The sequence below is a fragment of the Chlorocebus sabaeus genome, chromosome 11 (genome assembly GCF_047675955.1).
Source record: "Chlorocebus sabaeus isolate Y175 chromosome 11, mChlSab1.0.hap1, whole genome shotgun sequence".
Taxonomy (NCBI): domain Eukaryota; kingdom Metazoa; phylum Chordata; class Mammalia; order Primates; family Cercopithecidae; genus Chlorocebus; species Chlorocebus sabaeus.
The window spans coordinates 50,054,824-50,075,276 of NC_132914.1; the positions used below are offsets into that span (position 1 = coordinate 50,054,824).

General features: G+C 52.0%; 1 protein-coding gene across 1 annotated transcript; it reads right to left on the bottom strand.

Annotated features, from left to right (window-relative positions):
* Positions 1–215: 215 nt before the first annotated feature.
* KRT82 (keratin 82) lies at positions 216–12,965 on the bottom strand. The gene is made up of 9 exons (XM_008003332.3): positions 12,496–12,965; positions 10,515–10,723; positions 8,109–8,169; positions 7,347–7,442; positions 6,804–6,968; positions 3,416–3,541; positions 2,545–2,765; positions 2,298–2,329; positions 216–1,734 (listed from the first exon to the last, which is right to left on the bottom strand). The coding sequence occupies exons 1-9, from the start codon at positions 12,904–12,906 to the stop codon at positions 1,514–1,516; spliced, it is 1,542 nt and encodes a 513-aa protein (XP_008001523.3). The 5' UTR covers positions 12,907–12,965; the 3' UTR covers positions 216–1,513.
* Between the last annotated feature and the right edge of the window lie 7,488 nt (positions 12,966–20,453).

Here is a 20,453-nt window from a genome sequence, read left to right on the forward strand (position 1 = left end):
TACATGGGGAGAGGAGACTAGAGTGTCCTGGTCCTCCTCAAACCATAGGTGGCCACCATCTTCACTGCTTTTCTGGAGCTGGGGGTGTCCAGGCACTGAGAATGGTTCTGGATAGGGACAGAACCCAGGGCTTGGGGGCTGCTAAGTCTAGACATGATAGAGGACCCCATGGATCTTCTCTAGGGTGTGTATAGGGCACCATGGAGTGAGGAGGCCTGTGTGCAATGGGCTCGTGGTTTTTAACATGGCAAGTGACTTGTGAACCATTGGGGTGTGATGTGCCGGTTTTCAGTGTGATTTGTACGGAGCCCTATTTCTTCCACAGGCCATTTGCAAATTATTTACATGTAGTGTTTCTGTTTGTATAATATTCTTCATTTCTGTTCCTGAAACTCCAGTCCCCAAAAGCTGCTCACCAGTTCCCCCTCAGCCTTATCACACTTTCCACAGAGCAGGGTAAATAATCCTGATTTCTGTAATCCATGAACAGAGTAGGTTTATTTTGAACAGAAGCCCAGATGCTCAGGGCAGAGGCCCTGGAGCCCCAGTGGGACAGGGCTTGGCAAGAGGGACTTCTGGGAGGTGAAGTCAGCCCACAACTCCTCTGTCTATGAGCTCCTGAGCCCAGGGCCTCCAAGTCAGCTGGGGCAGCCCCACATCACTGTCATATCAGACCCAAAGCAAGAGGAGCTAAAGGGAGGGGGAACAGGAAGGGGCGGCTATGTACAGAAGGGGTTGGGTGGAGGCGGGTCTGATTCCATTGAGCAAATGATATCTGTTTTTGGTTTTCCATCTGTCCAGTAAACATTCCATATCCCTTTGCCTTTTGTTCTAGGCATTTGCCTGACATCACCTGCCAATGTGAGCTCAGGAGAAAGATTTATTCTCATAGTTTGAGTTCAACATACCTGAGACAGTAAATCTACTGCCCAAAGGCCACTGCTTGATTCTCTGTGCTGAGAGGACATTGGCAGGTCCTGACAGATCCTGAAATCGTGGCTCTTGACTTTGGAATTCAGAGTGGGATTTGAGGGTGTCTCCCTTTGATATTTGCAGTGGTGCATGTTTCAGGTGGTGTTAAAGGAAATTCACTCTTCTTAGGGGCATGAGAGCCTGAAGTAAGGGCAGTGTGGAGCCTGTGGTGGGAGAGGAGCTGGCTTTGTGAGGAAACTTCCATGGGATGATCCACAGAGCAGAACTGCGGTGTGCCCATTTGACCTTCTGGGGGTTATTGCCATTCTGGGGTTAGGAGCAACGCATTCTCTTTCTCTGCTGTCCATCCCCCCAACCCTGCCTAGCTGAGGGTCTGCACACAGCTGAGTAGAAGGTCACTCATGAGGCAAAGGAGGGGTCCGAGGGGCAGCTCAGTTCCCAAGGAGGGAACACTGGAGGGGAATGTGGAGTCAATACAGGGAGGTGGGGCTTTGGAACATCCTTGTCTTTAGCCCTGGTGGGAGTGTGACACCCAGGGCCATGGGGCTGGGGCCCTGTCTCCTGGATGTCTGGGATGGTGCTAACACTTGTGACTGGAGGAGCTACCCCCAGCCCCTAGTTTCGTGCTGGAATTGCGCCCGCTCCCACAGCTCAGTAGCCCCTGGGGCTCGCAGGGGACATACAGTTCACCAGTGCCCACAATGCTGCAGCCCCCACTGCTCCTGAGGACGCCGGTGCTGAGGACAGGCGTGCTGACCCCACATGGCTCGTACAGGATGGCGCCTTTGGAGCTGCTCACCGCTGTGGGAACAGAAAGGGATGCTCAGGGCCCCACACGGTGTGGCTCTCAGTGTACTGCCCTGAAACCCCTCAGCCAGGCCGTTCTTCCCACCTGCTGCCACTCACCTCTACGGACATCCCATTCCAGCCTCCAGCTTCTGTGTCTCCCACCCTAGTCACACAAAGTACTTGCAAGGTCCCCATGCACCTCTCTCCTTTCCCTAGAGCCTGGGCGAGGCCAGGCCGGATTCAGCTTCACCCTTTCTCAGTTTCTACTGGTCCCTCCTTCCTGAGCTTGCTTCAGATCCTCTTCTTCTAGAAGAGCATCCTCTTGTCAGGGTGGTTCTTTGTGGCTTCTGGGCCCCGAAGCACTTGGACCATGCTGTTGCAAATCTGCTCCTAGTCTGACTCCCAAAATATTTGGTTAGCCCTTTCCATCAGCCTGGGAGCTCACAGCAGACAGAGCTCTTCCTTTGGGGTAGGGGAGACATCAGAGGTCTGGGAAGGGGTGGTGTGGACTGCCTGTATTGGAGTGATCAATCCCCAAGACCCCAGAGCCAGTGGGGCACGGCTCATCTACTTACAGATATTCACGGGCCCGATGCCTTCGCACAGCCTGGGGATGTGAAGAAAAAGACAGGTAACTACGTCAAACAGATGCAGGTAAACGCAGCATCTCCCCGCTTTTGCCCTTACTGTGGGCCATGTGCTGCTGTGGGTTTTCAATGACTGGGGTCGGGACAGGGGTGAGAGATACTAGCAGCCGCCGCCAGAGGGCTGGGTGATGGTCACACCTGGTGCCCATCTTTGACTCCTCCCAGAGGAGCTCACCTGTGCTCCTCGCCCTCCAGCAGGCGCCTGTAGGTGGCGATCTCGATGTCCAGGCCCAGCTTGGAGTTCATCACCTCCTGGTACTCCTTGAGCAGGCAGGCCATGTCCTGCTTGGCCTTCTGCAGAGCCTCCTCCAGCCCTGCCAGCTTGCACTTGGCATCGTTGAGAGCCGCCTCGCCCTGTTGCTCTGCCGCGGTTATGGCACCCTCAAGTTTGCAGCGCTGTGGGAGGGGCACAGAAAACATCACTGGGGGCCCTGGAGCCCCAAGCCAGACTTGCAGAAGAGCAGAGAGAACATGGGGGTGGCTACGTGCCAGGCTCACATTTGCTGCAAGCTTCATCCTAGGATTGCGACATCTGGTTCCTCCAGGGAACTGGGATGGGTTTTCTGTCTAAAATACCTCCAAGAGAGCTGGGATTTTCCTCTTAAGTATGCTGAGAATTTCTGTGGGGCTAATAGATTTTAAATGCCTAGCTGGTCTTCCCTACCCCAGGAGAATGGAGTGGGTCTGATTTTATGAACAATTCAGAGTCATCTTGAATTTCAGGATCACAGAATCACAGTCTTTGGGTCTGAAGGGACCGTGGAGAACATCTTTTCTATCCTTGCACCTAGTGAACCATCCTTGTTTTTCATCTTTGATGTTGGTCACCTTGTTTCTGTTGGGGACCTGACTATTTCCTGTGGCTGCTCATCCTGCTGTAGGTCAGCCCTTTTGTGGAAAGGGCTTGCTTCTGCTTGAGCAAGGCAGCACAAGTTTATTCCCTCTTCAACAGCACTCACAGCAGGGACTGAACCCGCCCTGCACAGCACAGACTGGCAGTCAGCCTAGGATGCCTCTCACAGCAAGGAGGTCCTCCCCAGCCTCACCTGGGCTTTGACATTCTCGATTTCTTGCTGCAGCCGCTGGATCAGCTTGTTCATTTCCAGGATCTCGTTCTTACGGTTGCGGAGGTTGTCACAGTGGTTCCCAGCTGTGACTCTTAGCTCCTCATACTGCCAGGACAGAGAAGTCAGAGCCGCAGGCACGGCAAGGTGGCATCTCCTAGCCTCCTTTCTCACTGTTCCCAGTCTTTTCTCCCATGACTTCCTAGTTCAGGTGCTCTCTGGTTCTCATACTGGTTCTGCTCCTTTACCTTCTTCCACTTCTTGGCAATTTTGGGGTCCTTTATGTGGGCTGCTCCTGATTCCCATCTCACCCCATCCCCAGTTCCAGGTTTGTTAGATTGCTCTCCAACCTCTGAGATCCCCTCCTCTGTTTAGCTGTTCTGTGTCTGGTCCTTTTCTCTTTCCCAGAGTCCAAGTTCGCCCACGGGCTCTTTTAGATATGCCTCTGGATCTTGGAAGGGGTTTCTGTGCTCAGCCTGGGTTGCCTAATAGACCAAGGACTGCCCATCGGGATGGGTCTGCCCATCAGGATGAAAACATTTGTATGTGTTCTCTAAAAACAATTTAAAAAATGCAATTTATGTCCTACCTTGAGGTAACACTTTTTTATAAAAACCTTTGCACTCTGAATCCAATTTCTGAATAGTGTGTACAGATTACATTTGTAAGTTTTAAAAAATTAGTTGATTTTAGGCCGGGCGCGGTGGCTCAAGCCTGTAATCCCAGCACTTTGAGAGGCCGAAACGGGCGGATCACGAGGTCAGGAGATCGAGACCATCCTGGCTAACACGGTGAAACCCCGTCTCTACTAAAAAATACAAAAAACTAGCTGGGCGAGGTGGCGGGTGCCTGTAGTCCCAGCTACTCGGGAGGCTGAGGCAGGAGAATGGCGAGAACCCGGGAGGCGGAGCTTGCAATGAGCTGAGATCTGGCCACTGCACTCCAGCCTGGGCGACAGAGCCAGACTCCGTCTCAAAAAAAAAAAAAGAAAATTAGTTGATTTTAGATTTTTCAGATAGTGGGTGGGAGCATATTATATAGAAATGCAAAACGAGAGATAAGCACATAATCACACTCATTGGCTCTTTTGTTATTTGGTTACAGTAGGAAAGTCTGCAGTTGCCCAATAAATATCCATTCTCCTCTTCTTAAAACAGAACCCCTGGCTGGGCACAGTGACTGGCGCCTGTAATGCCAGCGTTTTGGGAGGTCATGGCAGGCAGATCATTTGAGGTCAAGAGTTCAAGACCAGCCTAGCCAACCTGGCCAACATGGTGAAACTCCTTTGCTACTAAAAATACACAAAGTAGTTGGGCATGGTGGTGCATGCTTGTAATCCCAGCTACTTGGGAGTCTGAGGCGGGAGGATCACTTGAACCTGGGAGGCAGAGGTTGCAGTAGTGTAAGATTGCACCACTCACTGCACTCCAGCCTGGGCAATAGAGCAAGACTCCATCTCAAAAAACAAACAACAACAACAAAAAACAAACAACAAACAACAACAACAAAAACCCAGAACCAGACAGAACCCTGCTTTTATTTAGGGTAACAATGAGCCCAGATAAGAGAGTATTTCTCAGCTTTTCAATCAATGAGATCTATGGCCATGGCTGGGCAGGGCTTCTGGGTAAGCTCTTTAAAGGAGGGAATGACCCAGTTGGTTTTTTTCCCCTCTGTTCTCCTTGCTGCCTGGCGTAAGCATGTAAGACTGGAGGTGCTGCAGCTGTCTTGGAACGTGAGGCCACCAAGAGGATGAAGCATGTATTACAGATGGCAGAATGGTAAGCTAGAAGGATCCTGGGTCCCTGATGATGTCACAGAAACTCTGTGTCATCCTGAGCAGTCTATTTTGTACTTCAAGCTACTTGAGAAAAAAGTGAAAATTCAATTTTAACTACTTTTTTTTTTTCTTTTTTAGAATTTCTGATCCTGGTAGCCAAATGCAGTCCTTAACTAATAGAATTGTCTCTACGATTCTGACTTAGCAGGATGGGAAAATGAGGTGGTTGTAATCCTGAACCCAACCTAGCTGATGGTGGTTGCCAGGGAAAACCAGAGGATGGGCCAGCCAGAGTGAAACCTGGCCGTGGGTGGGCCACAGACGGGTTCACCAGGAGCTGACTCCGGGTCAAGGTTTCATACTTCCAACCACCATGGAGCTCCAGAAAATAGGTAGAGCATCACTTTGGGCACTCCCTGGGTAGTGGCACCCGCTGCCTTCAAAACAAAACCAAACCACTTAGCACAGCCCTGCAGGTGTACTGTGACCTGGCCTCAAGACACCCCTCCAGCCCGGTCTCCACAGCACATGCCACTCCAGGCCCCTTACTTTTTGCTGCTGTGTCCTAGCACCCGCTGCTCAGCCTGGCACACCCTCCCCCCATCTGCCCATTGAATCTTATTTGTCCTTCAAGATTAGATCAAATGACAACACCTTTGCCTTTGCAGACACAATTTGTTCCCTCTGTCATCAAACTCCCTTTACCTGCTGCTCCACCTTTGCAATCACTTCCTGCTAGCTGGTGTTTTGGTTTGGGAAGAGCATCTTTGCTGGCCACCCTCCCTACCCTTCCCCTGGTTTATTTTCTTCCTAGCACTTGGTATCACCATCTAACAAACATCCACTACACTTACGTGCCTTGTTCATCATCCATCCCCCTGCCCCTTCAACCCCACCCTGGCCCCCAACTTGACTCTGGAATGAAAGCGACATGAAGGCAAGGACTAGTGTCTATTCTGTTCCCTGCTGTGTCTCCAGCTTCTAGAACTGTGCTTGGCACATGGTGGATGCTGAACACACAGTGTTGAATGAGTGGGCCAATGAGCGCTTGCATGCTTGGTGCCTTCCATAGGCAGGGCGAGAGAGGGTGAGCCGATGATATTTGTTAAATCTAATTACCATTAGGGCCCCCCTGCCCTCCAAGCAAGCCCCTAGTTATTAAGTCTGAGGCCATCTTAATCACTGTTTCTGCTCCACCATTAGTAGCCACCCCATGCCACCAGCCTCCTCCCACGCCTCGAAACTTAGAGCCCTCTTTGCCATCACCACCAATTAGTATTTATTGAATGCTGCCTACAGGAGCACTTCCGGTGAGTCTTCAGGTACAAACAGCCAGGTGCCCTGGCACCCTGATGACAGGCCTGGGTTGTTCAGGAAGGAGGGGTCCTTCCCACGTGCTCTGCAGGGATGTGGCCTGGGGCCTTGCAGAAACAAAGCAGCTGGGCTTTATGGGATTCCCTGTGTCTGTGGCATGGCGCGGTTCTCATTAACTCCTCACCCACTTCTGCGGGGAAGGAGTCTGGGGGTCCTCCCCTCTCCTGTCTCTTTGTCACCTTTCCAGTCTCCCTGCCCCCAACCCCCGGGCCTCACCCGGCACTGGTACCAGGCCTCTGCTTCGGCTTTGCTGCGGCTGGCAATGTCGTCATATTGCGCCTTGATCTCACCAATGATGCCGTCCACGTCCAGCTCCCGGCTGTTGTCCATCTTCACAATGACCGAGGTCTCAGAGATCTGAGACTGGAGCAGGCAGATCTCCTGTGGGGAGGACCCAGGTGAGAAGGAGTGAGCTCTCTGAGCTTCCAGGGGCAGAAGAAGGGGAGAACCAGTTCTGACCTTCCCAGAGCAGAGTGCGTAGAACTCTGCTATGGCTGTTCTGAGCTTCAGTCACCAACTGACTCCTTGTCCCCACCCTCTGGTTGCCCAGAACTTGGGGGAGACTTTCCCAGAGGGGCCTGTGAGCCATGGCCTGGATGATCCAACTTCTGTGATTCTCACTGCCTGAGAACCGTCTCTCCAGTGTGGACCTCTTCTCATGCTTGCCCTGAAATGTACCCACTGGGCGGCCACTCTGCTGCCCTCTCGCTCCCTTGGCTCCAGCCCAGACTAACCACCCAAGGACAGGGCTGTGGGTACCTCCTCATACAGGCCTTTCAGGAAGTCGATCTCCTGCACGAGTGCCTCTGCGTTGGTCTCCAGGTCAGCCTTCATCAGGAAGGCTGTGTCCACATCCTGCAGCAGAGCAGGGACAGAATGTGACCTGGCTGGGCCACCTCACAGGCAAGCTGGTGGCAGGGGGAAGGTGTGGGGCTCACCTTTCCTCACAGACCCCCCACGGGCAGTGAAGGGGTGATGGAGCCAAGGTGGGAAAAAGGGGTCCCTAGTCCCGGGACCCCAGGCCTGGCTTCCTGATGGGAAAGGACCTGAAGGGGGTGGGGCTTAAATGAGCCTTGGCAACAGCCTCTCAGAGCCCGCTTTGCAGAGTCTGGGCCTGGAAATACCTGGCTACCTGTCTGAGGAACCATCATGATTGTTGTCATGTTTGGGGGCTTGCAGCACAGCTTTTGAGCTTTTGTTTTGATTTGGCATTGGCGTCTGTCCCGTCTCCAGCTGCTCGGGCAGGGGTAGACATGACTTTAACCCAGTTTGGGCCTGTATGAGTTGGGAAGTGGAGGCCAGGCCAATGGCTGGCCTTTTGCAAGGGGACAAGTTCGGGGGAGAGGAGGCTGGCCTTCCTCATTCTCAGGGTTAGTGGGGCTGGCACAGGAGTCTGAGGGGCGAGAAACCCTTTTTCAGGGTGGGTGGGCTGCAGACACGTTTGGACTCAGTTCAGGGCTAGGTGGCCTGGGGCAAGGCAGTCCAGATCAGGGGCTCTGCCTGTCTGAGCATCCTCCTCACCTTCTTCAAGGCAACAAACTCATTCTCGACACAGGGACGCAGGGAGAGCTCTTCTTCATATCTGATGGAAAGGGCAGGAAAAAAATGCTTTAGTCGGGCTTGTGGATTTTGGAAGAGATCTTGGCATTAGGCCTTTGGGGGCGACTCTGCCTATCACTGACTGAATGCCCTGGGGAGTGCCCAGGTCCAGCCCTGTCTTGGCACCTCTAGCTCCTCCACCCACTTGAGATGGGTGAGTAGCCACTTTTCAAGCTTACTCTTCTCCCCATTCCTCAGGAGCCTGTTCCCGCGATGAGTCCTCCTCTGGGAAGTCCTCCTTAAAGCTACCTTCATTCTATCTTGCTGCCGAGGAGGTTCACTTCACCTAGTGGCCTCCCCTGGGAAGGTGGAAGAAGGCTGTGCTGCTGGCCTGGCTGTTTTTTCTGAGTCACTGGAATTCCCAGCTGACCCGTGCATCCTCCTCGTTGGGAGGGTTCAGAGCCTGGCCTCTACTTGTGGTCCATTTGCAGAGGTAGCAATTATCCATTTTACCAGACCCACAGAGACAGCCAGGCTATTTCCTCAAGCTCGCTGGGGCTCCCCAGCCCACTCACCATTCTCCTAAGGCAGAGGGAATTGGTCAGGGGCTTCAGTTTGATGAGCAGCATCAATCCATTAAAAGCTTCTCTGCTTCATCATGCCCATCTCTCTTTTTTTTCCCAGCAGAACTGCTGCAACACTGGCCCTGGACTCTGGAGCCTAATCCCCTGGGTTTGAATCCTGGCTCTGTCCTATGTAAGCTGTAGGCAAGTTGGGTAAGTGACTTGGCCTTTCTGCCCCATCATGCACAGCTTCATCATCCATAGATAACACTATGTTTTGCCTCACAGGGCTGTTGTGGGCTAACATGTCATATGCATTAATACCTGAAGAGCACTAGGACAGTGCCTGGCACAGGCTCTGTACTGTGAAAGTGTTTGCTATTATTCTTAAAATACCAGTTTGATCTCATCCTTCTCCGATTGTCTCATGTTTAAAAGTCAAAGTTCTCATCTTGAGCTGCAAATCCTGTCTCTTAATCTCACCTTACTACTCACTCCTCAAGAAAGGCATTGTTCTGCTGAGAAGCTGGCCTACACCGCTCCCACAGCCTCACTGCATCTCACCTGTCACAGTCTGCTAGAGTTGCCCCCTTCACTTGGCACGCCCTGCCTCTTCCTTGTCACCCATTCCTGTCCTTTCTCCATTTCCAAAATGGAGGATAATGCCATTGGAATGAGCCATTATCCTCCAAGGGCCAGAGCAAATGGCACCTCCTCCAGGAAGGCTTCCTGGACTCCTGTTTTCTCCCTTTCTTGGGATTTCTCCCCCTTCTTCTCTGTTTGTGTGTAGGTGCAGGTGGTCTGTGCACACTGGACTGGGAAAGAGCTAGCCTTTTTTCTTTCCATAGCACCCACACTTTCTAGCACAGTGTCTGGCATTGAGTAGGCATGTGGTTGACACCTGCAGTGAGTGTCCCCAATGTGGTTCCACTCCACTGACCCAAACCCTTATGATCTGTTGCTCTTAGTTTATTTGCTGTGTTTCTCCTCAATAAAAAGACACCTGTTTCAACTCGCCTGCCTCTAACATGCACTCCCATAGGACACTGGACTGTCACGGGGCACTGGATTCTCATGGGGCACTGGACTCCCATGGGGCATTGGATTCTTATGGGGCACTGGGCCCAGGACCTGGTGAGACAATTTATCTGGGCCTCAGCCTCTTGCAAGCACTTAATTATCATATGCTTATCAACCACCTACTCCAAGTTGTGAATCAGACCTGGAGCTCGTCCTCAGGGGGAGCAAGTGTAGCAGAAGAGAAAACAGGAACCACAAAGAACTGGGAAGTGAGGCAGAAGGAGCTAGAGCCTGATATGCAGGGAAGGGGCAGAAGGGCTGTGCAGAAAGCCAGAGTTGGGGGTGAGAGAAAAGGTGGGCTGTGGTAGCTTGGACGTGGTGCAGAGAGATGCTGAAAGAGGTGTGCCAGGCAGGAGGAGCAGCAGGAACAAAAGCCAGGAAGGAAGAGGACTGGGGATCTGTCTATGGAACAGGAAGTAGTTCAGGATCTGCAAAGGCAGAACAGGCGGTTTCAGCCAAAACCTGGAACTCCAGAAGCCACACATGAGAGAGCTTATTTTACAGAGAGAGAGAGAGTTCCTGAGGGCCTTATTTAGGTGGAGTAGTGGTGAGAGAGATTGCAATACACAGTCTCAGAGCTCCCACCGTGTGCCAAGTGGGGTGCCCTGCTGACAGGATCCCACCTAACTGTTCTGCCACCCAATGAACTAAGTTTAGGCTCCCCATTTTATAAATGGAACCGGCCTGGACTGTTTCTGTCCCTTGCCCCAGGTCCCCCAGTAGGGTGAAAGCAGCACTGACTCACTTTTTCTTGTAGCCCTCCAGTGCATCCTGTAGGCTGCAGAGCTCTGACTCTAGCCTCACGCGGTCCCCAGACACACAATCCAGCTGCCGCCGAAGGGCGCTGATATAGCCCTCGAAGATGGGCTCGATGTTGGTCTGGCAGCACCTCTGCTGCTGCATGAAGTTCCACTTGGTCTCCAGCAGCTTGTTCTTCTGCTCCAGGTAACGGACCTGCAGCCAAGAGTGGAATGTCAACAGGCAGCAGAGATCCTGGGGACCATGGCTTAGAGAGGGCAATGGAATGAGTTTGTGCCCTCTCTCCCAACACATGGCTACCACTGCACTAGATTTGCAAAAATCAGGGTCTCTGCATAGACTGGCATCTGAGGGTATGTTTCTCTGTGTCTCCCCTGCCTGGGGGAGCCTAGTGGACCCCTACCTTCCACTCAGAGGTTGTGTGTTGTCATGGACAGCACTTCTCCAAGAGGTCTGGGCAATCCCTGTTTCAGCACTGCCTGCCTGCCTGTCTCTATCCTCATGTCCTTGACCGAGACATCCTGTCCCTTCAAGCCTTGCTTTGCTTCCCAAAGCTCCTACTTGGGACAGTGTATGGGAAGAGACTCTGTTAACTTCACACTAATGTCAGAGGATGTGAAGATTGGGGATCAAGGCTTTCCTTTATGACAGCCTAGAGAACTCAGGGGAAAAGTCAGATCAAGGAACTCTAAGCTCTTTTCACTTACTGTGCTGCATCCTACATGGCTGTGTCTGAAAAAAAGTCCAGGTCACAGTAATGTGGATATCTGCTGGCCACCTCCTCCGGTTTCGTGAGGTAGAAACTGAGATTAGGAGTTGAGTAAGTTGACCACAGCCACCAGGCTGGACATTGACAAAGGGAACGTCCTTGCTCTGGAATTTTCTATATTGTGCATTGTCTGTCAAGAAAACTGCGCAAGTAGCATTGCCTTACTTCTGGTCAGTGGCTACATCAACAGGAGGCTCCCAGCCTAACAGAAGGTGGTGTGATGTTTTTGCTAATCAGGGCCCATTTGTTGGAATAAGTTTATAGCCAGAACTTAATAAGCTTTAGAAATAAAACTGTGAGTTTGACTAAACAAGTTCCTCTGTGAAGCACTTTGGCATATATTACCTCCCCTAATCTCCCGCCGTCACTCCTCCCCTTCCTCACTGGGCGGCATCGTCCAGAGGCCAAGAGGTGAATGGCTTGCACAGGGATTCCGGGTATAGGAGGAGAGTCAACGCCAGTGGCCAGGGCTCCTGACCTCTGGCCCAGGACTCTTCCCCCTAAACCTTGGGGTCACCAGAAACACGAGCTCAAACTGTGGAATGAATCCTGACGCCAAGAGCCTCCCTGGGGCGTGGGATGGGCCCAGGGGCTGCTGAGGGATGGCAGGCCAGTTCAGCACCTTCTGAAGGCACGCCTTCCTAGCAGCCTTTCAGTGGCTCTGGGGTTGACAGATGTCAGACTTTCGTGACCGTCACCTTGCGCCTCTAGCTCTGACTGTCCGCTTTCCTTTCATCCCAGGCCTAAACTGATGGGAAATTCTGGGGTCACAGTGCCCATCCTCACCTTCGGGTTCAAGGTGACCCAGCTCAGGTACACAGAAGACAATTCTACTGCTAAAGCCTCATCAGGAAGGGCCTTCATTTCTCTGCCTCTCTGGTCATTCCTTTCAGTATTGCTTTGGAAGTTCCTCTTACAGTCTGACCTCAGGCAACCTTGGCAATTGGTGATTTTGTCAGATAATATTCAGGGAAAGAGGATATATTTTTAAAAAGACAAGGAAGCAGAAATGTTTAGTGTGGAGTCTGATCTAACTGGCTTTCAAAGGCTGGTGGTCATGGAATGTGAGAGAGGCCACTGGACAAACTGAGGCTTCCTCAATGTCAGTCTCCTTCTCCTGGTTCCCTTGGACCAGAACGAGACCAGACCCCAGATCTGCAGTGGGTCATCCCATGGCCTTGGGCCACTGCCCCCTTACCTTGTTGATGAAAGATGCGAAGCGGTTATTGAGGCACTTGATCTGCTCCTTCTCATCCCTCTTTACCCTCTGCACGGTGGGATCGATGTCCAGTGCCAGTGGGACCAGCAGGCTCTCATTGATGGTGACAGGGGTGATGCAGGCAGAAGGCCCACAGGTGGCCCCCAGTCGGTACCCGAAGCCAGGCAGGGTACCTCCACACCTGGAGGCTACCCGGGGCCTCCCAAAGCCCACATTGCACAGGCTCCGTGAGCCGAGGCAGCCCAGAGCTCGGAGGCCCCCACCACCCCCGGGCCGGCATGGCCCCTTGCTCACTGCATAGTGAGTGACCATCCGGGGCATGACAGCCGAGTATGAGCTGAAACTCTGACCGCCACACCTGGAGCCTGGCTGGAAGGAGTGGTACGACATGGCAGGAGAGAGAGGCAGAGAAATGGGGCCCTGGAGGAAAGAACAGGGGGCAGGATGATCAAGTCATGGCTCAGCTTCCCCCCTTTTATCCGGTAGGGGGATGGAGGGCTGAACTGGGCCAAACCCCAAATCACCATTAAACTAGGTTTATGAGCTTGGGATATTGGCAGCACTAAGTAGCAAGGTGGATAATTAGGGTAGCGAAGAGCAAAGAGAAGGGGCCAATGGTCAGTGCTGGTGGGCCCTATAAAAATCCTATTTGTCCTCCTTCCTTGACTGTGGGGGTGATGAAAGGGGCCAACCAGACAGATATGTTCCATGTATCCAGTGGCTCAGCCTCAAGGAAAGAGAGAGTTGGGACTATGTCATTTCATAGGAGGGAGGTGTGCCTTGAATTATACACCCCGGCTTCCGTGGGATTACAGGGCAAGTCCCATACACTTAAGGATGCTCTGGCTATGTCCCCAAGGCTGCTTCTAGTCTTTTTTGCAGATCCTTCCAACCCAAGTGCCCTCTGTGGGCTCCTAGATGAGTCAGGAAGTTCCCAGGAGGAAGGCTTTTGGGGTGGGAGAAGCCTCCCTACAACAGGCCAGACTTTAACCCTCCTGAGCTCTAGCTCAGTGACCCACTGTCCCATGGGGGTCTTGAAGGTAGACAGGCTCCAGGCATAGATACTTCTCTACAGGGCCCATCAGTCCACAAAGGCTGTAGGGAACTCAAGAGGAGAGGCCTGGTGCTTGAGCAGGGCAGAGGAAGGGACGCTCTCCCCAATGCTTCTGGGGTCCCCAAAAGGCATGATTTCAGCATCAGGTCTCAGCTTCCATGTGGCTGTTCCTTTCCCCTTCTGCCCAACCCAGCCTGAGTGCCCCTGAGGTCAACAGAGCCAGCTTTGGCCTGAGAATGTCTCTGGGGAGAGTTGTTGCCTTTGGGAATTTTCAGGTGGATGTGGGATTCAGGGATTCAGGCTTTCTTTCCAGCAGCAGGTCACAGAGACACAGATCTTTGGAGATGTCTGAAGTCCCCGCCTCACTTTCTTTCCTCCTCCTTTCCATCAATTTCATCAGTGAAACTTTTGCCGTGGCCAACTGGCCTTTGCCTTCCACACTGAGACTCATTACTCGGCCAAAATCAAGCCAATAATAATAATAATAACAACAATAAACATTTATTGGGCGTTTACCATGTGCTGGGACCACTCCGTACTCTTTACATCCATGGTCTCATTTAATTCCCTGACCACACCGTGAGTTAGTTACTAAGCCACAGACAGGAAAATGGGGAGCAGAGCAGTTAAGAGTAGCATCCCCAAGTCACACAGCTTGTGGCTGATCAGCTAGGAGTCCGTCCTGTTCCTTCTGACTTCACCCTGCCGTGCTGTTCCAGAGCAGGGAAGTCCTGGTGAGGAATTGGGAATCTGCTGCCCATAACACATTCTGTCGTCCCTCTCCCTCAACCTTCCAACCTGTGGATTAGGACATTGGGACTCAAAGATTTCTTGAGCCTCGGAAATTCTCAGTCTCACTGTGACATTTCACACTCCCTGTCCCCTTTTTCATAGTCCTGACTGTGGGCCCCAGAGTAGTGGAGAGGGCAGGGGTGCAAGGCGAGACCACAGGCCACGATGGGAGGCAGAGGGTTGGGTGAGGGGGTTCAATTGCAGGGTGTCAGGGGAGGAAGACCACACTCTGCCCTGGACTGAGTCCACAGAGAGGGCCCAGGATGGTGTGAATGTTGATGGAGACACTCAGAGGCCCCACCAGAGAGCAGACTCACACTAGGGCGGGTGAGGGAGACAGTGGGCAGCGCCGGAGGGCAGGGGTCACTGCAGCAGTGGACACAGCAGAGTCTCCCCACCATGTCCAGGCCAGAGGAGGGCTTCAGTGAGCGTGTTGGGTTCCTCGAGCCCAGGACCAGAGCTCAGGAGCAGTGGCCAGGGTGGTTCCTTGGATTCATTGTGTGTGGAAGGCAACTGTTCCCTGAGCCCCCTGAGTCCAGGGTTGCTCTCTGAGTGTGAGCTAGGACAGGACTCAGTCAAGACCTAGAGAGCTTGGTGGCATTTTATGAAAGTGGGTTCAGGAACTAGGGGGCATAAGGGAACAGGCAGTTGAGAAGGCTGTGATTTTCTTCGGAAGCAGTGAACTCCGTCTTCACTTTGGCAGTGCAGTAGACAATCTCTACCTGCCTTTGGAATGTGTTTTGGCAGGTGTTGTGGGGGGGGGGTTGATAACTTTTCAAATTAAATACAGAAACCACCCTGTGAAGGCCTCAAAAAAGAACCCCATGCCTACCCCATCCCCATTTCCAAGCCCCCTCCTCCTGTGTCCTTCTGGGGCTCAGCAATGTGTCCCCTCAGAGTGAGGAAAAACACCAAAGAAAGAGCCACCTCTCCTCTGAGTGCACTATCCTGGGCCTCTGCTGTGGGGCAGGGAATGTAGTGTCCTGGCTTAAGGAGCTTCAGTGTCAGCCACGACTGAAGACATGGAACAGAGATGTTCAGAGACAGGGAGATGGAAAAAGGGAGGTCGGAAGAGAAAGAGCAGGCAATATTAATAGATTGTCAAACGGAAAGGGTGGGAGAGGAAGAAGGGTGAAAAATACAGGACAGGAGGAGAAAAGGGGATTGAGAGAGAGGAGGTGCGGGGGGTGGCAGTGGGGAGAGGTGAGTAGAAAAAGAAGTGAGGGTGAAAGGTGAAAAAGGCAAGTTTAAAAGGAAGGAAAACTTTCCAGAAGAGAGATGTGGCTAGCACCAGAGAAGAGGAATAGTCCTGAGCCTGGATGATTATTTTGCAGGAATCTCACAGGGCAGTTCTTAATGCAGGAGAATTAAAATAGGCTTTTCATGGTGTATTTCTTGCAAACATTTTGGGCTGAGCTGCCTTCCCACACCCGCACATGAACCTGCTTCCCTCCCACCCCTCTGTCATCAGGGCATTTCTGTTTAGGAACAGCAAGTCTAATATTGACTTAAATAAAGCAGACTTGAAAGAAATTTGGCTGTGAACTCTCATTCATTGCAGCTCTGGGCCATGGAGGGCTTTTGAGTTCTTGATAACATCATTCCATTCTATTATGAATAAACAAGAGTTGATCATATTTTGAAGGGTGTTGATTTCTCACTCAAATATTCTGCTGGTGGGAGTTGTCAGGGGACTTGACTGGGGCCAGGGCAGGGGGAAGAAAGGAGGTGAGGAGGTGGTGTGTGTGGCAGGGTTTGCAAGACGTGTCTTGGCCTGAGCGGGAAAAGTGTTCCATCTGCAATGAGAAATGTGAGTGGAAACTTGGGCCTGCACTGTACTTGACCTCTCTAGGGCACCAAGGTCAGTTCTGAGGTCCTGGGAAGGACTGCATAAGAGGCCTTGTCTTGTGGTTGCTGTGGGTGTGGCTCAGACAGGAGGGGAAGACCCTACTGCACCCCCTACTCTGGAAGTTTCTTAAGGGCAAAGTGCTAGCCCAGGTCCTGGCACAGAGCAGTTGAGTCAACGTTGGTTGGTATGGATGCCTGTGGACCCTGCAGGGCTCTGAGATGGGGAGCGGGTGGGGTACCTCTGTGGGGACCTTCTGGAGGCAGAGGGATGGACAGGATGACCTCACAAGCCACTTCCTGCTCCCTGTGCCTCCTGCTGTTGATTTTGTGTGTAGGATGTCAGCAAAGCATCAAACCTTGGGACTGGCAAGCTTGAGGGCTTAAGGGGAGTGGCAGCGGAGGCAGGTGCAGTGTGTGGCTCCCATGACTTCCTCGTGGACCATCTCTTGGAGACAATGAATATGTTGGAGCTGCTGTGACTGCTGGTGGAGCTGATGCCACTGCTCCTGTTGTGGCAGAGGCCACTACTGTGGCCACCCCCACCCACACAGAGGACGCTGCCCCCACTGGAGCCTGTGCCCCCGAAGGAAGAGTCCTCAGCTGTGGAGAGAGGGCACAGGGTATGTTGGCAGGCTTTTCCCATTTCCCATGACACCTTTCCTGGGTGTCATCCCCATGCCTGCTCCCCTCCCGCAGTGCCTTGTTCCAGGCAACCCTCCCTCCCCTGAGAGCCTCGGGGAGCACCTGAGCCAGTGTGAGACAGGGTGGGCATGGACTCACCACCCTATCACACGCTACCTCCTCATGAACCTCTGCAGAGGGCATCGCCATGCTCAAGGCACATTCACAGCTGTGACCTTGTGGATCTCAATGGGGCTGAGGGGACACTATTACTACAATCACTCCCATTTTGTAGAGGAAAAAATGAGGTGCAAAGAGATCAAGCGGCATACCCAAGTCCATGCCCACCAGAAGCCAAGGCTTTTAGCTCCTGTGCTTGGTTCATTCCCTTGTCTTGTAGGAGGCTCTCACATTGGATGGAAGAGGAGGCCTTGTATTCTGGAAGGGAGCCATAGACTCCTGTGTTGAAAGAGGCCTGAAGGCCACCTGGACAAGCCTCCCCCAGTACCAGAACCCCTCAATGACATTGCCAAGATGCAATTGTTCAGCTTCTGCTTCAATATTTTCAGCAACAGGAACTCCCTACTTGGATGCATCTTTGCAAACCAGGTAAACATTTGGAAACGTCTCATTGATTTCCCCTCTTGGCGTCTGTTTTTCCTGGTGAGGCATTCCTGCCTCTCTGATGAGTTGGTTCTAGGCTCTTCCCAATCCTGGCAGGTCAACCTCTGTAATGTGATCTGACCCACATGGGTCTTAAGGGGATTCTACTCCCATGACCAGGAGTCAGTGCTCCCATTAATGCTGCCTATGATGCTGAGCTTTTACACAGCCCCAGAGCCCTGGTGGGTCACTCTGTGAGGTCATTCCTGCTCTCCCTCCTGTGAGTTGAGGCCATGCCAGATCAGTCACTGTTGTATTTGTTGAATTAATATGCTTCAATTCTAAATATAGGTCTTTACATTTAATCTGTTTAATAGCCTCTCGTTATTTGTGTTAGTTTGAGTTCCTGACAGCACTAGCTGAGAAATCAGGCATTCAGACTGGGGACCCACGATTGTTTGAATAGTCTTGTCTCATCACTGGGATCTTCTGGGACCAGCCCTGGGGGTGAGGGGTCACCTGCAGATTAATCTCCGCAGTTTTTGTGGAGATTAGGCCAGTGTGGGGATTAAGTTGTTGAGTTCCTTAGTGACATGGAATGTGTCCCTTTGGAGTTCTCTCGACTTCACGGGGAAGAAGGGAACAAAAAGAGTCTCCGTAGAGCCTCCAAAAGGGTCTTCACGACATCCCTGCCCCTACCTGTTCATCTTTGGCCCACCAGACCCTCATGAGTGATGCTCTCAGCTTCCATTGTGCCCCCTACTTTTCTACCATTCCAAGACATTGACTCACAGGTGCTCACGGCTCTGACATCTTCAGTGAGTCTGTGACCACTGGGCAGAGAAAGAGACATTTTGTTTACTCAGAGGTTAAGGGGACCTGAGTTCTTCGTATTTAAAGTTATCAGCACAGAGTGTTTACATGTATCAGGCACTGTGCTTGGGAAACTCTCCCCTCAGCTCGTTAGCCTTGGGAAGCTCATGTGCATCTGTGAGGGAAATCCAGGGGAGAGAGCAAGCCACAAATACAGAAAGAAATGAGAAGAGGCAGCTGTGGCAGAGAGGTAGTGCGAGACTGTCGGCTTGTCGGGCAATTCCAGAGCCCCTGAGGCTTGTCCCAAGCATGGTTGCATTTGTTACAGGACTTGGGAGGAAAGGGTCTTGCTTAGAGTCCTTTCCTTGACTCCTTTGACCCTCACCCCTGCCCTGGGTCCAACAGCTGCAGGATGCAGTAGGATCCTCTATGAACTTTAGGTTGAAAATATGAAAGAATTCCCTGAAGTGGATTTAATGCAAAGGAGGTTGGAGCTTCATCATCTTTAAAAATAAGATTGATTTCTGTCCCCCTTGGATAATTTGAGACTTAGCCAGAATGGAGAAAATGATGTTCTGAGGTCCTTTTCTTTTCTTTTCTTTTTTGAGACGGAGTTTTGCTCTGTCTCCCAGGTTGGAGTGCACTGGCATGATCTTGGCTCACTGCAACCCCCACCTCCCAGGTTCAAGCTATTCTCCTGCCTCAGCCTCCTGAGTAGCTGGGATTATAGGTGTGCACAACCACGCCCCACTAATTTCTGTATTTTTAGTGGAGATGGGGTTTCACCATGTTAGTCAGGCTGGTCTCAAACTCCTGACCTCAGGTGATCTGCCCACCTTGGCCTCCCAAAGTGCTGGGATTACAGGTGTGAGCCACTGCACACAGCCCTCTGAGGTTCTTTCCAATGTCGAGCTTTTCTGGATTGAGAGTAAGTAAAGCAAACTAAGGTTTTGCCATTTACTCCTCCAGAAGAAAGTGCCTTTTTCACATCCTTCAATACAATCAAGTTGACAATATTAACCATTGCACTAGGTGAATGCGTATTTATATTCCTGGAAGACCACTCATCTGGGAGGCTCCTCTCTGCAGGAGCTGAGTGAGGCCCAGGTACAAGTCCACCTGGAGGCAGGAGCATGGATGGGAGGACACCTGGGAACTCAGCCCTACCTGCTTCTACAAGTTATCAATCTCATAGTGCAGCCTCTGCATTAACAGTTCAGCTCAGAGATCTCCATCTTGGTGGTGTGGAGTTCATCCTGTGCAGGCTAGCGGAGTGCTGTAGCTCCTTGTACTAGGAGGGAGGAGAAGCAGACCTTGGATGGGGGATGCGTGCAGTTGGCAGGGACAGCCAGGCCAGGGAAGAGAAGGCTGTGGCTTCCCATAGCCCCATAGGCTTTCATGTGTGTCTGACAGCCTCCCTGCTGGGCTGCCTCCGGCCCAATCAAATTCATCTGCATTTTCTCTTGGCTCTGTCCCTCACTTTCTATGCCCACTGGCTTCACCCTATAGCTGGACAGCTGTGGCTGTGCTCTTTCCCTTCTTCCTGTACTTGGTCTTTCTTCCCTCTCCCTTGACACCATGTATCTCACCCTCCCAGACTCAGTATCATGCAGGGTGCCAATCACTTTTCCTTTGTTTGTATTTTCCTCAGCATTGCAACTTATCATCCCAATGACTCCCAGGGCAGAATGTTTGCTCTCATCTGGAAAATCCCATTCTGTGACTTAGATCAAGCCTTTGTCCTCCAGCCCCTGGGCCCCAGCCAGTTCCTCCTTTCTTCTCTGGATCCTGAAGCCTCCTCCACAAGGAGTTAAACTTTCCTCTTGTCCCCACCCTCCCTCTCTCTTCCTCCTGTTGGCACTGATGGCTGGAACTGTCCAGCTGTCCCTTGTCTTTCTGATACAGGGCATTGGAGATGTTTCCGTCTTACTCTTGGCAGAGGGACTGACCACCTCTTGCCTTTAACTGGCTGTTCCCCAGGTCCTGACATGCTTCCCCCAGGTAACATAGGGTGAGCCCCAAGCTGAACTTAGATCCCTTGACCCTATCAGACTGGGACATCTGAGAGGACATGGCTCTTAACTTGTTTGCCTTTGAAATCTCAGTTTTTTTGTGCTTGTTTAATGAACTTGACCTTGATGTCTCACTTTGGTTTAGTACCAGAACTCAGCCTCGGCCCTGCTGTTGTTGAAGATGTCTTCATGCT